At 43.7% G+C, this 17066-nt stretch overlaps 3 protein-coding genes and 1 long non-coding RNA gene across 4 annotated transcripts; 1 reads left to right on the top strand and 3 right to left on the bottom strand.

Moving 5' to 3' along the window:
- Nucleotides 1–1374: 1374 nt before the first annotated feature.
- Nucleotides 1375–2780, bottom strand: LOC108062713 (very long chain fatty acid elongase F). Its single transcript, XM_017149493.3, has 2 exons — nucleotides 2265–2780; nucleotides 1375–2001 (listed from the first exon to the last, which is right to left on the bottom strand). The coding sequence occupies exons 1-2, from the start codon at nucleotides 2487–2489 to the stop codon at nucleotides 1432–1434; spliced, it is 795 nt and encodes a 264-aa protein (XP_017004982.2). The 5' UTR covers nucleotides 2490–2780; the 3' UTR covers nucleotides 1375–1431.
- A 1553-nt stretch (nucleotides 2781–4333) lies between these two features.
- Nucleotides 4334–5110, bottom strand: LOC138913467 (uncharacterized). Its single transcript, XR_011419235.1, has 2 exons — nucleotides 4816–5110; nucleotides 4334–4756 (listed from the first exon to the last, which is right to left on the bottom strand). It is a non-coding gene; the product is annotated as an uncharacterized lncRNA (long non-coding RNA).
- Nucleotides 5111–7006: 1896 nt separating this feature from the next.
- On the top strand, nucleotides 7007–13751 carry FBXO11 (F-box protein 11). The gene is made up of 4 exons (XM_017149576.3): nucleotides 7007–9879; nucleotides 11039–11219; nucleotides 11281–12355; nucleotides 12907–13751. The coding sequence occupies exons 1-4, from the start codon at nucleotides 7699–7701 to the stop codon at nucleotides 13034–13036; spliced, it is 3567 nt and encodes a 1188-aa protein (XP_017005065.2). The 5' UTR covers nucleotides 7007–7698; the 3' UTR covers nucleotides 13037–13751.
- A 691-nt stretch (nucleotides 13752–14442) lies between these two features.
- On the bottom strand, nucleotides 14443–16521 carry LOC108062775 (L-asparaginase 1). The gene is made up of 3 exons (XM_017149579.3): nucleotides 16342–16521; nucleotides 16071–16288; nucleotides 14443–16012 (listed from the first exon to the last, which is right to left on the bottom strand). Exons 1-3 carry the CDS (start codon nucleotides 16430–16432, stop codon nucleotides 14516–14518), a joined length of 1806 nt encoding a protein of 601 aa, XP_017005068.2. The 5' UTR covers nucleotides 16433–16521; the 3' UTR covers nucleotides 14443–14515.
- Nucleotides 16522–17066: the final 545 nt, after the last annotated feature.

Below are 17066 nucleotides of genomic sequence, written 5' to 3'. Positions count from 1 at the left end.
TAACGAATCGCATAGAGAGTGTGCAAGAAGAGACTACTATATATAATCGCAGAATTTAAAATCTGCTACGATAATCCGATTACAATAAGATAAACAAACACCTATCGAAGGGAAATGTTTTTCCCTTTAAATCAAAGGCGATGGGCTTAGGAGAACATACGTGAAAGTAGTAAAAATAAAATTTATAAAACTTAGGCTGTGGAAACCAGTTAAGTAAAATGTACCCATATTTGTATTTATAATATCAATAAAATACGGCGCTCTGTTCAAAAATGAATTATTTTTTTGTGTTTCTGGGCCATTTGCAAATGGAAAGCTGAATGCAACTTCTGTCTGTCCTATTTTTATACCCGTTACTCGTAGAGTAAAACGGTATATTTGTATTCGTTGGACAAAATTTTACACGTACAAAGAAGCGTTTCTAGCCTTATAAAGTATATATATACTATATATATATATATATCACAATACATGTCAATCTTAAGCTTCTTGAGCTTCCTACGCAGCGCAAGTTTGCTCCAGCTGAGAGCCACGGCCACTCTAACGCCACAATCGTCTTAATGAACTGATTTTTCAAAAAATTATAAGTACCTATTGAAATGTTGGAGAAAATTTTAAAATCGGATCATTAGTTAAAAAGTTATGAGCAAATAATGGAATGCAAGCAGTCCTAGCAGTCGTGTTTATCTCTATCTCTCTCACACTCATTTAGCCGAGTAATGGGTATTTGATAGTCGGGGTACTCGACTATAGCAATCTGTCTTGTCTACAATTGTTTTGATTTCTTCGGCCCTTTCCTAGTTTTCACCCCCGAAAGATTCACACGGAAACTTTCCGCAAAGCTTTTGACAGGCGGTCTTAAATCCGCCAGCATGAAATCCAATTCACTTTCAAGTGAAAACTGGAACAGGCCGGATAAACTCCCTGTGTAGATAAGAATCTAAAGAAATAAATAAATTATTCGTTACAGACACAAACATTTTTTCTTGCAGTGTGACGATTAAGGAAATTTTATAAAGTGTACTTATGTTTTCGAATGTACGAACAATTACTTCGTCACAAATGTTGATATCAGAAATTTGCTATGCTGAAGGTGCGATCGTCACTAGATTTTTACCTTATCACAATGGCTTTTTGTTTGATACATTAAACTGGAACTGTTAATGAGTAATTTAACTTCGTACTGCCGGGTCCGCATTTTTAATTTCGAATGACGGTTTGTTTTTTAAGTACTTGGCTCCGCAGAAATGCTAAGTTATTCCCAGATATTAAAAGTCTAGTGAATAAACTACCTACGTATGCCTTGGCTAAGGGTAGTGTTTATCTAGCTGTGAGTGCAGCGGCATCGAAACTATTGAGGCTCTGTTCGAATGCGTATTTATTAGTTTCCTGCTATCGCGAAACCTAATCACAGCTGAAGGACTTTTGGATTTATTGGATTTTCAGCTCCGGCTTCTTCTTGCCGGGAAGTATGTAGTTGTGAATATAAAAGTTGGCGAACATCAGAGTGAAAGACGCGGCAACCGACATGCCAAAATATATCACCGGTCGCGAGGCCTTGCAGTTGGGTTGCATTAAAGTGTAGCTCAAGTTCGAGAGCGCCAGGACGAACTGGACCAGCTGGATAATGGTGATGTACTTCTTCCACGCACTCGTCTGCACCTCCTTGCTGACGGAGGACAAATAGTAGTAGGAGTACATGACCACGTGCACCGCCACGTTCAGGAGGCACAGTGGGAATAAGGTGCCGCCATATCCGATTTGAGCAATGTGAAGGTAAGCGCCAAGGGACATCACCACGTGGTGGAAAACGTGCAGAAAGGATATCTGGCGATTCTTCTTGCGCAGCACAAAGAACACCGTCTCCAGCAGATCCATGAATTTGTTCAGGAAATACGAGTAGGTAAGCCATCTCTCCCTGTTCTTGTACTCGTGATCCAGCGGTAGAGTGGTGATGCAACTCATGTCGTACGCTTTTAAAACGAACAAAAAGTGAAGACCCTGAAAAATAGTTATTGTAATTATAAAAATAATTCATTAGAGAGATTACTCTTCTGGTTTAAAACTTAAAATTTTGGACATAATATTCGATTAGATTTTGCTTAAATCGTATACACTTTTTTTAATATTTTAATATTAATTTATAATATTTTTATATTACATTACAATTTTGCTCTCTTCGTTGATTCTTCATAATTATTTATGATATTTCTTTACAGTACTTACTGTACTAACCAAAGCTTTTGTCATTGGTTTCTACTTACGCCTAAGAGAACGACGCTGTTGTACAGGATCTGGAAAATATTGTAGGCCTTGATCACTCCTCGTAGATCGAAGGGCTTTCGAATCTCCATGAAATTTCTGCCCACCTTCAGCACGAAGAGCAGATAGAGGGAGAGAATGGTCAACGGAGGCCAAGGACTGCCAGTAAGTGGCAGTTGGACAGGATCCCTCGAAATAATCAAGGTTCTATTGAGAAAATCTGCCATTTTCAAAGTTTACTCAATCCGCTTCCACTCGAGGTAATGCTTTATAACCGACTAATCACAGTTCTGTCTTTTATGCTCAACAAAATGCTTTTCGATTGAATTTTAAATTCGATTGGTTGGAGCAGCATAAGGAAGAGTATCATTAACATAAATTCATTCTAATTTAACGCTAGTATTTGTTTACATTCGCTACACAGTAGTCCGAGCATATAGGTTTTATGTAAAATGGGTTTTTTATATATGTTTAAGTCGAATATATTGATTACATCACATGTGCACTCATATTCTTAAAACAAATTATTCACAAGCCGAAAAAAAATATAAAATAATTTATAAATATAGGAATATAAAAAGGTAAAAACAAATCGATTTGTGAGAGGTTCGATTTACCGAGGTTTTGCGTTCTAAAAGTTCAAAAGTTGAAGTAGTTTTATTGCATTTATATTGCCAATCGTAGCATTGCAATAAAATATCGATTCTTCCGCTTGTAATTGTTTTATACGCATGTACAAATGCAGTTCACGCCTGTGAAATTCCAATTAAACAACTTTCGACATGATGCACAATGGAATAAATCTTTATAGCGGATATCTGCCAGTCGGAAAATTCGATCCATTCGTTCTCGCTTGTTTTCCTTTGCCTCTGCACGTGCCGTGTAGCCAAAAGCCATTTGTCGATGCGAAATTGCAAGAAATTTTACTTATAAGCCAAGTCATTTTCCACTAACTATCCGTGGACCAAGGAATTACTTTTTATTAAGGGTTGGGCCACTACGGTAAAAGTAATGAGGGTGCCGTCTCTTCAGTGTCCGTGTAGCAAGGCGATGGAGGGGTCTCTCGAAGGACTCTAGGCTTAAGGGCAAGGTGCTGGGGCATTGCAAATTGAGTCATTTTTCATTCGGCACTGGATTACATCGAAAGTAAGGCGAGAAGGCGAGGGCGAGTGCAGCGAGGCCTCAATGTGTCACAATTTCATGGCCATAATTGGGTCACAGAATTTGTCCATTGTGTGCGAGGCTTGACCGCTGAATAAGAAGGATTATGCCGCTTTTTCTCGCAAGCTCTTTATTTTACCTTTTTTTGATTGGATTACGCGGGGACAGGTGCATTAACATTATCCAGCGAAAGGCTAAGGACATAAAACCGACCATTTATAATTCAAACGTTCAACCTTTCGGTTGTCTTCTCATGTGTGTGAATGCGGGGGAAGGCAGGCAAATTGCGAGACTTAAGAATCGAGTCTCATTATGGCAAAGTTAATATTTCATGGGCAATTTACGGAGATTGAAACCGACACACTTCAAAAACTGCGAACGTAAATACACTCGCTCGCACACACGCACTCTGGTGTAATTACGGTTGCCGATTTCCATTGCCACAGGACCTTCTGTTCGTCCCTTCCTCATACAATTTTAAACTCAATTAAAAGTTCTGCGCATTAGACATACTTGTGCCAAAAGAGCGGGACACGCCCCCTCCACGAAATTTGATTAAGCTGGGGAGGCCCCTTCAAAAACGGAGGGGCAATCGGGAGTTACTGAAAGGACACTCGCATTAGTTGTCATTAAAAATGTGAGTGATACCATCTAAATGACTTCACATATGCTGCATGTCAAGGGGAAAATAAAGCCTGACTGCAGTTTGGCCCTCTCAAAAGCGGACAGGTGGATCCAATTGGAGTCAACAGCCCATTGACACACATTGATACGCTCCTTGGCTGCAGGCCCGAGCAACATTTGGCCTGAAAAAGTGGGCTAAAGAGGTAACTTCCTTACTGGTTTCTGCACTTAAATATTTGTGAAATATATACATTTGTAAGAAATTAAAGAACTTAAAATATATCTGTTTTTGCTGGAATTAAATAACTCTTTATTTTATTTATAATCGGAAAAATAACGAAACAACAACTAAAAAAAAATATATCTTGGATGTTATTTAGCATATTATCTTCTACTCTTCAGAATATCATTAGTTGTAAGGCAATGTTTCTTAGGCGCATCGTCAGTAAGTTTCCCACTATGCAAGCACCAATCGTAATATCCAGAGAACCGGTGTAAAGTTGCCTTGATCCCGACTTATCATTATCCTTGACAACTTTCGTTTCACTTTGGTTATTTGCTGGTGTTTTGCACGGACAAATCTCTACTCCATCTAGATCCCCTGTTCTGCACATCACGCAGGCTTGATTCGTGTAGTTCTTAGGTACAATAATTTGACAACCAAGCTTTGGTGACCAAACACATATATATCGAAAAAATGGATCTTGTACTGAACAAAGAATATGTTGAATAAATTAAAAATATATTATTGCTGACACTTTCAAATACCATCGATTCTCATTTTGCTAGGTATGCATTTGTCCAAATCAGCGGTTAGCGGAGGGTACGATGATTTTAAATAGTTAGATTTAGTAAAATGAGATAGCTCAACATAGTATCCCGGATCACTTTCGATAATGCAATTGCCCTTATTGTCCCCAGTGCAGTCGCCGCACATTACAAGGTCTCTATTAAAATCAGCACATGAAGTAAACAAAGCCAGAGCGAAACTTAGAAAATAAAATATTAGATTATTTGACATTTTTTTCGACCTAATGAAAATATAGTGGACTTTAAAATCACTTAAGACGAAAAATTCAAGGAGTACTTTTTAAAACATAGCAGCTCAAAATACAAAATTCTAAAATATTTGTAAAAAACTTAAAAACTTAAAATTAAGTGATTTTGAAGACATTTAAATCTTATATTTTCTTGTCTTCTTACAAAAATCTATAAGTTTGCTATACTAACTATACTCTTTTTTATTATCGCAACAATCATAATTTAATCTGTCAATTTTCCTCTCCTTCAGCCCGACCGCAGAAAAATCCATTTACATTTCCTGGCGGCCTGAATGCGAAATGGGAAATGCGAGTGGTCGCGGCCGCCTGAATAATGAAAGCAAATCGGAAAGAGGCAAAACAGCAAAAAGTTAAATGCCTCTAATGACAGAAAATGAAGCAAATGACGAAAAATTGCGCAAAACAAAAGAGACAAATAATAACATGCCAAAATGGCCGACGCGGACGAGGGCCACCACCCACAAGAGTCCAGCGCACCAGCGAAGATAGGAAGGTAACCGTGGGGGCCAAGTGAATTACCAACAACGGGCGAATCAAGAAAAGCATGTGCGCGGCATAATTACGAAGCAATTAGACGAAATTATTATTGAGGTCAGTGGCGAGGGGAGTGCCGGGCAGCAGCAGGCCCCCGAGAACATATGGCCCATAGACGAACCACCCCACTAGCCCCCTTTTCGAGGGGTGTCGGGCCAAAGGGATGCGTATGCCATTATCATTCACGCCGGGAAAAGCAAAGGAAGAAGGCGCAGCGTAATGCCCTCTAAATGGGCAGCACAAAGCGCACACCAAAACAATACTTAGTAGAGTAGAACTACTGGTTCAAGCGGCGAAAACCGGAAAAAATTAAGGAAATCTATGGAAGAGGAGGCTCTCCACACCGAAGCACAAATGGGCTGCAAAAACAATAAAACTATAGTTTTACCAAAAGCTGCAATTTTGTCATTATTATTTATTACAGAAATTATTATATAATAAATTAAAAGCATTGCCGATTTTTGTGCATGTGTTCAAACCCATTGTAAGCTTTAAAAAATGGTTAAATTATATAATACAATTTTAAACTGTTTACAATTTTACTTTTGTAAATGTCAGATCCCAAACAACATACATTTCTGTAATATAAAAATGTTTTAGCATTCTGTCCCATCTACTAATATTTTAAATCATATTTTGATTAGTTTTGCATTAGTTTTAATTTTAAACATTTTTGCAAGTGTATTTTTTATTACAGTTTCGTAATGTCCCTCCTTTCCTAAAACTTTGTCATTTTTGGTTTGCTCAGCTGCCACTGGGCAATGACAATGAAATCCAGCTAGCCAGGAAATGGAATAAAGAGTTTTATTTATGGCACGTGCACCTGCATTTGGTTCAGAAACTTATTTATGTGCAAAAACATTGAAGCTCGATTTTCCAAAGTCGATGCGATCGCGTGTGTAAAGTTCAATGCTGGGCAGTTATTCAATGAAGCAGTCAAAACATGGCGCAAAATGACAATGACAAACAGGTGAACAAGGAGTGTTATTCGCCAATGGGGGCGTGGCGCGGCCTTGCATGTTGACTGCTTGACGGGGCTCTCAAAAAGTTCAGTTTGCTGCACTTTTCGAGTTCGTAGGTCACTGTCAAAAGCATATGTTTTGTATTTTCATCAGTTGTTTAGTTATTTCTTTTCTTATTTGTATTATAATTTTGATTTCTAATCGAAGATGATTTGAAATATTTCAATCTGTACATCAACAAATTTACTTTTGAGTACATTTTATAAACTTAAATTTTAAAGGTTGCGCGCCAAAATTATCGATACCTTCGATTTTAAAAGTTATCGGAAAGAAAAATACCAAATTGTAGGATTGTTGTTTTTGGTATATTCTGCATAGACGATGGTAATATTCTGACAGTCGAGCCGCGGTCACACTGAACGCTAAAAAAAAAATCGGATTAATTTCGTGGTTTTGCTGCTGAATTTTCGGGAAAATAGTGTTCAAGTGTGCCAAGTGCAACGGCTAATTAGAGTAGCTAGCGTAGTAGCATCTGGAAAAGTGTTTTTTGGCCGGGAAAATAGCGAAAAGAAAGCAGAGTGTCTGCTGCGAAGACGAATTGAAGGGGAGACAGAGTAACAATGAGCGAGCGAGACAGCAGCTGCCCAGTGTATGCGCTAGCGGTGCTCCTCTAACCAAATAAAACAAAACAAAGGAGAGACAAAGGATAGAAACCCCGAAAAAGGCACACACACACACGCGCGCACACACTTGCAATAAGAAGAGCAGGCAGCAGACAGAAGAACTAAAACAAATGGAGTTTAATTAATTGCTAGTCGAAGGGTCCCAGGATAAAGCCAGCCGATCTGATCCGATCGAAGACAATCTGCCTCTGCCACTGCGAAAGTGCGAAGTGAAGGGGAAGGCGAGAGAAAAGTCGTCGCCAAATTGTGCATGTGCATGTGCCAGTGTGTGTGTATGCGGCTGCCAGTGTGAGTGCGTGTGCATATGGGGTTGGAAAACTGTGAAAACTCAAGCGCAAAAGTCTTTGGCTCCGATTAACTCGCGGAAAAAGGGAAAACGGAACTCATCATCACTGGGCAGGTGAAAAGAAGATGCCGAGCGCCTCGTTCACCTCGTCGCGCACCTACGTGCGCCGCTCCCGCCGGAAAGGAGCCAACCGGATAGCGATGCCCAACCGGCCGACGGGCAACATCATGGATCCCATGCTCCAGCAGAATGTGGCCGCCGCCGGCGGAGCGGGAGCCAGTGCATCCGGTTCGGGTAGTAGTGGTAGTAGTAGTAGCGGTACTGCCGGAGGCGGTTCCTCCAACAACAGCAGCAGTGCCACATCCACTTCCGCAGCAGCAGCAGCTGCAGCCGCCGCCGGAGGAGGAGCAACTGCAGCCGGAGGAGCCTCCAATTCAGCCGAGTACTTTGACAGCGGCCAGGGAGCCAGCGGCTCCAGCGGAGCAGGCTTCTCTGGCAGCTTCTACAATGCCCTGCAAATGATGGACACCACTGAGAGCTCGGGCGCCGGTACCAGCCAATCAACGCCACCTGCGCTGGGAGCCTCCTCCACCACCAACTCTGCAAAGTCCACCTGCGCCTCAGCCGGAGCTAGTGCGGCTACAACGTCCGCTGCTGCAGCCGCCTCCTCTGCAGCCGGAAGTAGTCACCAGAGTCCGTACGACTTGCGCCGCAAGATCTCCGCCAGCAGCCACGAGCAGTGGCCAACCAGCTCCTCCTCTTCCGCCGCCGTGGCAGCAGCCGCCTCCGCCGCCGCCTCTGCCATACTCGTGGGACCCTCGAGCAGCTCGCCGCCGCTGGTCAATCCCGGCGCCTCGCCCTCCAGCTCGTCGTCCTCCTCCTCCTCCAGCTCGTCCTCCTCGTCCGGCGCCTCCTCCTCGAGCTCCTCGTCCAATGTACAGGCGCCCTCGACCAGTGCCACCTTTCCGGTGAACAATGCACCCACCACGGGAGCCACTCTGGCCCAGCCACCCAATGTCCACAGCTCAGTGCCACAGCAGCATTGTGGCGCGCTGCCAGTGGGCGCGGCCATCGAGGACAATAACTACATGTTGCCGGCGAGGAAGAGATCGCGTCGCCTCTACACGCAAGGCGGCGAAATGGGTCCAGCTGCGGGTGCGACTGGAGAAGCAGCCGGAGGTGGATCGGCAGCGTCCGGAGCAGCAGGTTGTGCGCCCACGGCGGCCCAGTACCTGCAGTACGAACTGCCCGACGAGGTGCTGCTGGCCATTTTCTCTTATCTGATGGAACAAGACCTCTGCCGCCTGGCGCTCGTTTGCAAGCGCTTCAATACGATTGCCAACGATACGGAGCTCTGGAAGCGCCTCTACCAGTCCGTTTTCGAGTACGACCTGCCGCTCTTCAATCCGGAACTCTGCAAGTTCGTGTTCGAAAAGCCTGAGGAGTCGGAGTACGCCAATCCGTGGAAGGAGAGCTTTCGCCAGCTCTACCGCGGTGTGCATGTGCGTCCCGGCTACCAGGAGCGTCGGAGCTCCGGACGCAGCATTGTCTTCTTCAACACCATTCAGGCGGCTCTGGATTATCCAGAAGAGCGTGCCGCATCGGGAGCATTTGTGCCACCGGGCGCAGGAGCTGGCAATGTCGTCTCCGCCGGTCTGTCCAACACAAGTGCGGCGGCGGGCGCCGGTGGAGGTGGTGGTGCCAGCGTCAATGCGCTGGTCAACATCTACGAAGAGCAGGTGGCCCCCACCGAGCATCCCGGACCGCTGATCTTCCTGCATGCTGGCCACTACAAGGGCGAATATCTGTTTATCGACTCGGATGTGGCTTTAGTTGGAGCAGCGCCTGGCAATGTGGCCGAATCGGTGATCCTCGAACGAGAGGCCGGATCCACGGTGATGTTCGTCGAGGGAGCCAAGTACTCCTACGTGGGCTACCTCACGCTCAAGTTCTCGCCGGAAGTCACTTCGACTGTGTCGCATCACAAGCACTACTGCCTGGACATCGGCGAGAACTGCTCGCCCACCGTGGACAACTGCATCATTCGGTCCACCTCGGTGGTGGGCGCTGCCGTCTGCGTGGGCGGCGTGAATGCCAATCCCGTAATCCGCAACTGCGATATCAGCGACTGCGAGAATGTCGGGCTCTACGTCACCGACTACGCCCAGGGAACCTACGAGCACAACGAGATCAGCCGGAACGCCCTGGCAGGCATATGGGTGAAGAATTTCGCCAGTCCAATTATGCGGGAGAATCACATACACCACGGTCGAGATGTGGGCATCTTTACCTTCGAAAATGGAATGGTAAGTCTGAGCAAATATAGATTTATTTAAGGAAAATTAATAATAAACAAGAGAGAACGCTATAGTCGGGTTGGTGTCCCGACTATTTAATACCCGTCACTCAGCTAAAACGAACGCTGTACTCGGGTTGGTGTCCCGACTACGAGGGTGCGAGGGAGATAGATATATGTAGATATTTTGATTGCGTATAACTTTTTAATGAATGGTCCGATTTGAAAAATGTCTTCTACATTTCGATAGGTATAAATATACACAACAAAATTGCATTTATACTTCTCGGAAATCTTTAAAAATGTGGGCGCAGGACCCATTTTAAAATCGTTAGTGGGCGATTGTGGGCGTTAGAGGGGGCGTGGCGCTCGGCTGAAATAAACTTGCGCTGCGTAGGAAGCCAAAGAATATGTGTGGGAAATCTCAACCTTCTAGCTTTTGTAGTTTCTGAGATCTCAGCGTTCATACAGACGGACAGACGGACAGACGGACATGGCTAGATCGACTCGGCTAGTGATCCCGATCAAGAATATATATAGTTTATAGGGTCGAAAACGCTTCCTTCTAGCTGTTACATACTTTTGCACGAATCTAATATACCCTTTTACTCTACGAGTAACGGGTATAAAAACAGAAAGAAATAACACTAGTAAAATAACACATGTAAACTTTAAGTTGGTACCCATTTTGATTTTTCAACGGATTTTTTTCGAGTTTTTACTCGACCAAAAAACACATTTTTCATCTTTGTCGAGCTGTTGCGCTGCCATTACTTATGCAATCATATTGATCTGTACGGCAAAGTTAAGCTCTGATCTATTGACTTTAAAATAAAACAAAAACTGGTTCAATCGGGTGGATATCTGCCGAGATATAAGAAGAAATTCGAAAAAAGTCAGAAATTAAACATTTCAAACTTTAAAAAATCTTAAAAAAAAAAAATGTGCCATCGAAAAAAAAAATTAGTGGTATTTTCGTGATCTAGGGGTCCAACACTAACAGAATTTGGCATCAATTGCTTGGGAGCACACCAAGAATATTATTTTGTAAACTAGTTTAATTCAAGATAAATTAATGTTATGCCAGAAAAACTTTAAAACCATTTTATTTTATTATATGACTTATTGACCTTAAATTAATTTCTTATCCATTAAAATTTAATTTCTAGGGCTATTTTGAGAAGAATGACATCCACAACAATCGCATAGCTGGCTTCGAGGTCAAGGCCGGAGCCAATCCCACCGTGGTCAAGTGTGAAATCCATCATGGTCAGACGGGCGGCATCTATGTGCATGAAAATGGACTTGGTCAGTTCATCGAGAACCGAATTCATTCGAATAACTTTGCAGGTAAGAAAGGCTTCAAGTGTAAATCTTAATTGGCTTCTAACCCACACTCTTTTTTGTAAAGGTGTCTGGATAACATCAAACAGCAATCCCACCATTCGTAAGAACGAGATCTACAACGGACATCAAGGTGGCGTGTACATCTTTGGCGAGGGTCGCGGTCTCATAGAGCACAACAATATTTACGGCAATGCGCTGGCCGGGATTCAGATCCGCACCAACAGCGATCCCATTGTGCGGCACAACAAGATCCACCATGGCCAACACGGAGGCATCTATGTGCACGAGAAGGGCCAGGGGCTGATCGAGGAGAACGAGGTGTACTCCAACACACTGGCCGGCGTGTGGATCACTACCGGGAGCACTCCAGTGCTGCGTCGCAACCGCATACATTCGGGCAAACAGGTGGGAGTCTATTTCTACGACAACGGTCACGGGAAGTTGGAGGACAACGACATATTCAACCACCTGTACTCGGGCGTACAGATCCGTACGGGCAGCAATCCGGTAATCAGAGGCAACAAGATCTGGGGCGGCCAGAATGGAGGAGTACTCGTGTACAACGGTGGCCTGGGGTTGCTCGAGCAGAACGAGATCTTCGACAACGCCATGGCTGGCGTTTGGATTAAAACTGACTCCAATCCGACGCTGAAGCGCAACAAGATCTATGACGGCCGCGATGGCGGCATTTGCATCTTCAACGGCGGCAAGGGCATCCTCGAGGAGAACGACATCTTCCGCAACACGCAGGCCGGTGTCCTAATTTCGACGCAATCGCACCCAATTCTGCGACGAAATCGCATCTACGATGGCCAGGCAGCCGGCGTTGAGATAACCAACAATGCGACGGCCACGCTGGAACACAATCAGATATTCAAGAACAAATTCGGCGGGCTGTGCCTGGCCAGCGGCGTTCAGCCAATTACCCGCGGCAACAACATCTTCAACAACGAGGACGAGGTGGAGAAGGCCGTCTCCAGCGGGCAGTGCCTGTACAAGATTAGCAGCTACACCTCTTTTCCCATGCACGACTTCTACCGCTGCCAGACCTGCAACACAACCGACCGCAACGCCATCTGCGTGAATTGCATCAAGAATTGTCATGCTGGCCATGACGTAGAGTTTATTCGACACGATCGGTGAGTAGGAAGCAAAACCCTAATGTGTTATAGATGTAGGAAGTATCTTATTTATCAGTAGACCTCGGATTTTGCATATTTGTCCATTTTTGGTCCGATTTTAGCCAAAAAAATTTACCAAAAACTATTCTGCCCCTCTTACTATTTTTGCCTCTTCTCGCCTACTCGTTAAAAATATAAATAGGGTTTCTAAATTTCGGAAAAATTAGATATCTCAGATATGACGAAAAGTAACAAACAATTTTCTTGGGGTAAATTAGGTTGGCTACGAAATAGTCAATCTTGAATAGTTGAGTTTATTTTATATTTTGCATATTTTATGAATATGCATTTTATGCAAATATGCAAAAAATAAATAAATAAATGCCAATAATTTTAAACTATGTTTTTATTGAAACGAACTTTGGTGTTTTCGGAATTGATCTATCTTTATCCTATAAAAATATGCAAAATCCGAGGTCTATTTATCAGTCTTCGGTCTAACCAAATACATTGCCTAATTTCTTGCCCCTAATAAAACTGATAATAATAAATCCTGGTTTATTCAACAGCTTCTTTTGCGACTGCGGTGCTGGCACCCTGTCCAACCAGTGTCAACTGCAGGGCGAGCCCACTCAGGACACGGACACGCTCTACGACTCGGCGGCGCCCATGGAATCACACACGCTGATGGTCAACTAGATAACCAACTTCGGCAGCTCGACCACGGTCCCATCCTTAGCTATATCTTAAGACGTTAAGGCCAAGCTCTCAAATCTCTCGCACATCTCACGTGTTGCTGTAAATATTCGAAAGAAACCAACAAACAAACAAACACACACTATAATACAATTAATTGTATGTAAATAATAACTAATTATTCTTGCGTTCAAAATTTAACTCAATGTGCAATTTAGTTTAACACGAACTCACACGCAAAGTTTTCACTTTTTAACTGAGCATAAAACGGATAAATCAATGCAAAAAAAAAACACTGAAACTTTACCCCATTTATGTCACAACGAATGATAAACTGAAAGGAGGAACACCTTTAATCCGCAATGCATTTGTTTGTACGTCAAAGTGTTGTAAACGAAGGAGGAGCAAATGAGTCCTCTCGAACCCAGTGAAGAACAATTTTGTAATGTAGATTAGTAGAGATTTTAAAATTACATCAATTAACATAGATTACGTGTAAGCCATAGATATTAATGAGAGATTTACACCCAGGCGAGCGAGTCGGCCCCTGACTAACAACAATTCGAAGAAAGCAATTCTAAGTATTAACAACAAACTAGATTAGCGGCAGCCAATGCTTCAGCAAACTAACCTATGAATATACGAGTATAGTAAACACATAACATAACTCTACATTTAAACGAAACGAAATACAGCACACTATATATATTCATGCGAATCTATGCGAATTCTACTGAGAACAGCACACGGACAAGATACAAAATCAAAAGCCTTTACCAAGCGTAAAATACCAAGCAATATTTCATGTCTAAATGTTGTAGAACAAATTTCGTAGCTCAAACGTAAACGAGAAATAGAAACAGAAACAAACAAAAGCCATGTGTCATTTTAGTCCAGTAAGTTGATGAACAGTTTAGTATTTAGTTTGTCTACGGGCCGAGTATTCGAATTATGCAAATCATTTATAATTTAAGTCTGTAGCCTAGGCCTAGGTGAACGCAAAACCATAACTATTGCATAGATGACATTATCCGATAACTGCGTGTGAATTAAGTATTTTGTTTTTTTGTTTATTGCCTAACATTTAATTTATATTTGTTTGCCCGTTTGTTTTCTCCCGAAGGCGGTTCACTTTCGTAGGCCTTTTCTCGCTGTACGGATCAAAAAAAATAACCACATAAATACTGCATACTATATTCTATATTCAACTATATGAAATATACGAACATCAGAGAGTGTATTGTTTTACTAACAAAAATTTAAGCGCGTCCTTGACGTGCGACTATACTATGTAGAGAGATTGATTTTAATGTGTTACCTATGCAAGCTAATAATGTCGTCGCCCTTGACTTGGACAAACCACTAAATATACATACTTATATATATACACAAGGTATAAGCTAATAATATTTGAAATTTGACAAAAGCGGTTGAGTAATCTTTTTAATTTGGAATTTCGGAGCATGGGTTTAATATTGTTTTCTAATTTGAACAGGAGCAAGGATCCTCTTGGGCCAACTCTTTCTCCCGGAACCGCAGCAGTGTCAGGATGTGGTCATGATTGGCTGCCTTGGCGTAATCGATGGGTGACATGCCCAGTTCATCCTTGAGATACGGATTCTTGTAGTGCGGCAGCAGATACTCCACCACCTCGTGGTTGCCCAGCTGGCAGGCGTAGTGCAGCGCCGTCCGTCCCGTTCGATCGGCCAGCGTGAGATTGGCCCCCGCCAAACGGAAGGACTCCAATCGCTTGATCTTACCCCGCTCCGTGAGGGCACGCAGCAGCTCCGCCTGGACCAGCGGCTGATCGTTTAGCTTGGCCCCGTTTTTGAGCAGCGCCTTGATAATATCATGGTTGTCCGTGTCGATGGCCTCGTGCAATGGCGTGCGATTGAAACGATCGTGGACATTCACCGGACAACCCGACGCGATGAGGTAGCAGACGCAGTTCAGCTTGCCCAGGAAGCTGGCCAAGTGCAGGGCGGAGCGTCCATCGCAGTTGGTGTCGCACAGATTGGCGCCGTACTGCTTGAGATCGCCCAACTTGTGGACATCACCTTCGGTGACCGCGGCCGCCACCAAAGCGGGATAGAAGGTGGAGCACATCTGCTGCCGTTCCAGCGCCGTGGACATGTGTAAAGTGCGGGCCACGCCCTCGATCAGGTCAATGTCATTGATCTTGGCCACCTTGTTGGTGGTCAGCTCGCCGCGCAGGCTCAGCTGCAGCACCTTCTTCTTGTTGGCCACATCCCATTCGGGTTTGGCCAGCACATAGGCCAGCTTGGTAAAGGCAGCCTCCTGGGTCATGTCGTAGCCGGGTATCACGCCCACCTCGAGCAGCGCGCGGCTTGTCTCGTAGGAGTTCGTGACCATTCCCGCCGAGCACTGGGTAATGTTTACGATAATAACGCATCGGTGGACCGCCTCCCTCAGTTCGTCGAGCAGATCCTCGCGATTCACCGGGAAGTTGCCGTCCCCAAAGGTCTGAAGGACCACGCCTTTAATGGGATCCTTGAGAAAGGCCTGCACCACACTGGCACTTATTCCCGGGTAAATCCGCAGCAGAGCCACGTTCTTGTCGAGCTCAGGGTGGAGATTGAAGGGATTAACATTGCAAGGCCTGAAGATTTGGCGGCTGTTGATCTCAATGTTCACACCCGCACGGCCCAAAGGAGGCAGATTTGGTGAATCCAGAGCATGGAAGGAGTCCGAGTTGATCTTGGTGGAGCGACAGCCACGCAGGATCTTGTTGCCGAAGAAGACGAGCACCTCGGGTATGTTGTAGTTACCGGCAATCAGGAGTGCGCCCAAGAAGTTCTCCCGACCATCGCTTCGGGCCTCGAAGATCGGTATCTGGGCCCCAGTGAGCACCACCGGTTTATTGAGGTTCTCCAGCATAAAGGATAGTGCCGAGGCGGAATAGGCCAGGGTATCGGTTCCATGGAGGATTACAAAGCCATCATAGGATTTGTAGTTTTTCTGGAATAACGAAATTAATAAAAACTTGGTTTAGATCGTTTTGAAACCCAAATCTTACCCCCACTTCGTTAGCCATGCGCTGCCAGTCGCAGATGCCCATGCAACTGGAGTCCATCAGGGGACAGAACTCGACCAGGTCGTAGAGTACTCGATAGGGAGCATCGGCCACTGCGGGTAGGGCCATAAAGCACCCATCATCATTCTTGTAGCTCCTGTCGTGGCAGCTGGGAAACTCCTGGAGCCGCTCGGCCAACATCTTCGGCACGGTTTGCAGTACTAATGGAAGAGGAGGGGATTGTACCAGAGATTATAGCTATAGATTCACCCACCTCCCGACTCATTGCGGATCATTCCGATAGTTCCTCCCACGTAGATGACATGGACGCGAGCCTCCTTTTTTAAGCAACTGCACTTTGGCATTGTGTCCTATCTTCAATTTTGTGTTGTGTTTTCCGAAACTAATTTAAGGCTCAGTTCCCAAGGCTAAGTGTAGACACTGAGATCCATGAGCTCTACGGTAAATTAATTTTTGAAGGCATTACTTTGATATCATTTGAAATTAGCCGCCAAACGGAAGGTACCGTTGTTTCAGCAAATTGTGGTGTGACCGTATGTCCGGGGAATTTTGGAAGAAAGTTAGAGATGGACATTTGTAAATCACGAAATGGCGTGATTAATAACGGTGGCTATTAAAAAAAGTTAATAACGTAAAATGTAGCAATTCTTCAGACAAAGGTTGTGTTTTTTAACGTAAGCAGAAGAATCAATCAATTTGTAACATATCTTTAGGAACAATCTTAATCAAATAAATAAATCACGAATTGAGGTGATTAATAACAAATTAATAAAATAAAATATAGAAATTCTTAAGACAACGGTTATGTTTTTTAACGTAAGCAGAAGAATCAAACAATTTGAAACAAAACTTTAGGAACAATTTTAATCAAAAGTGGTAATATAAAATATCTTTATAAACAACTAGTTTACAAAAATATAAGGCTGGCTATATAATTAAAAATGTTTAATTTAAATTTTGTGTAAGGTAACTCCCCTA

This window comes from Drosophila takahashii, chromosome 3R (assembly GCF_030179915.1).
Source record: "Drosophila takahashii strain IR98-3 E-12201 chromosome 3R, DtakHiC1v2, whole genome shotgun sequence".
Classification (NCBI taxonomy): Eukaryota; Metazoa; Arthropoda; class Insecta; order Diptera; family Drosophilidae; genus Drosophila; species Drosophila takahashii.
Note: the sequence above shows the minus strand (reverse complement) of the source record. Positions and strands in the feature narration are given on the sequence as shown.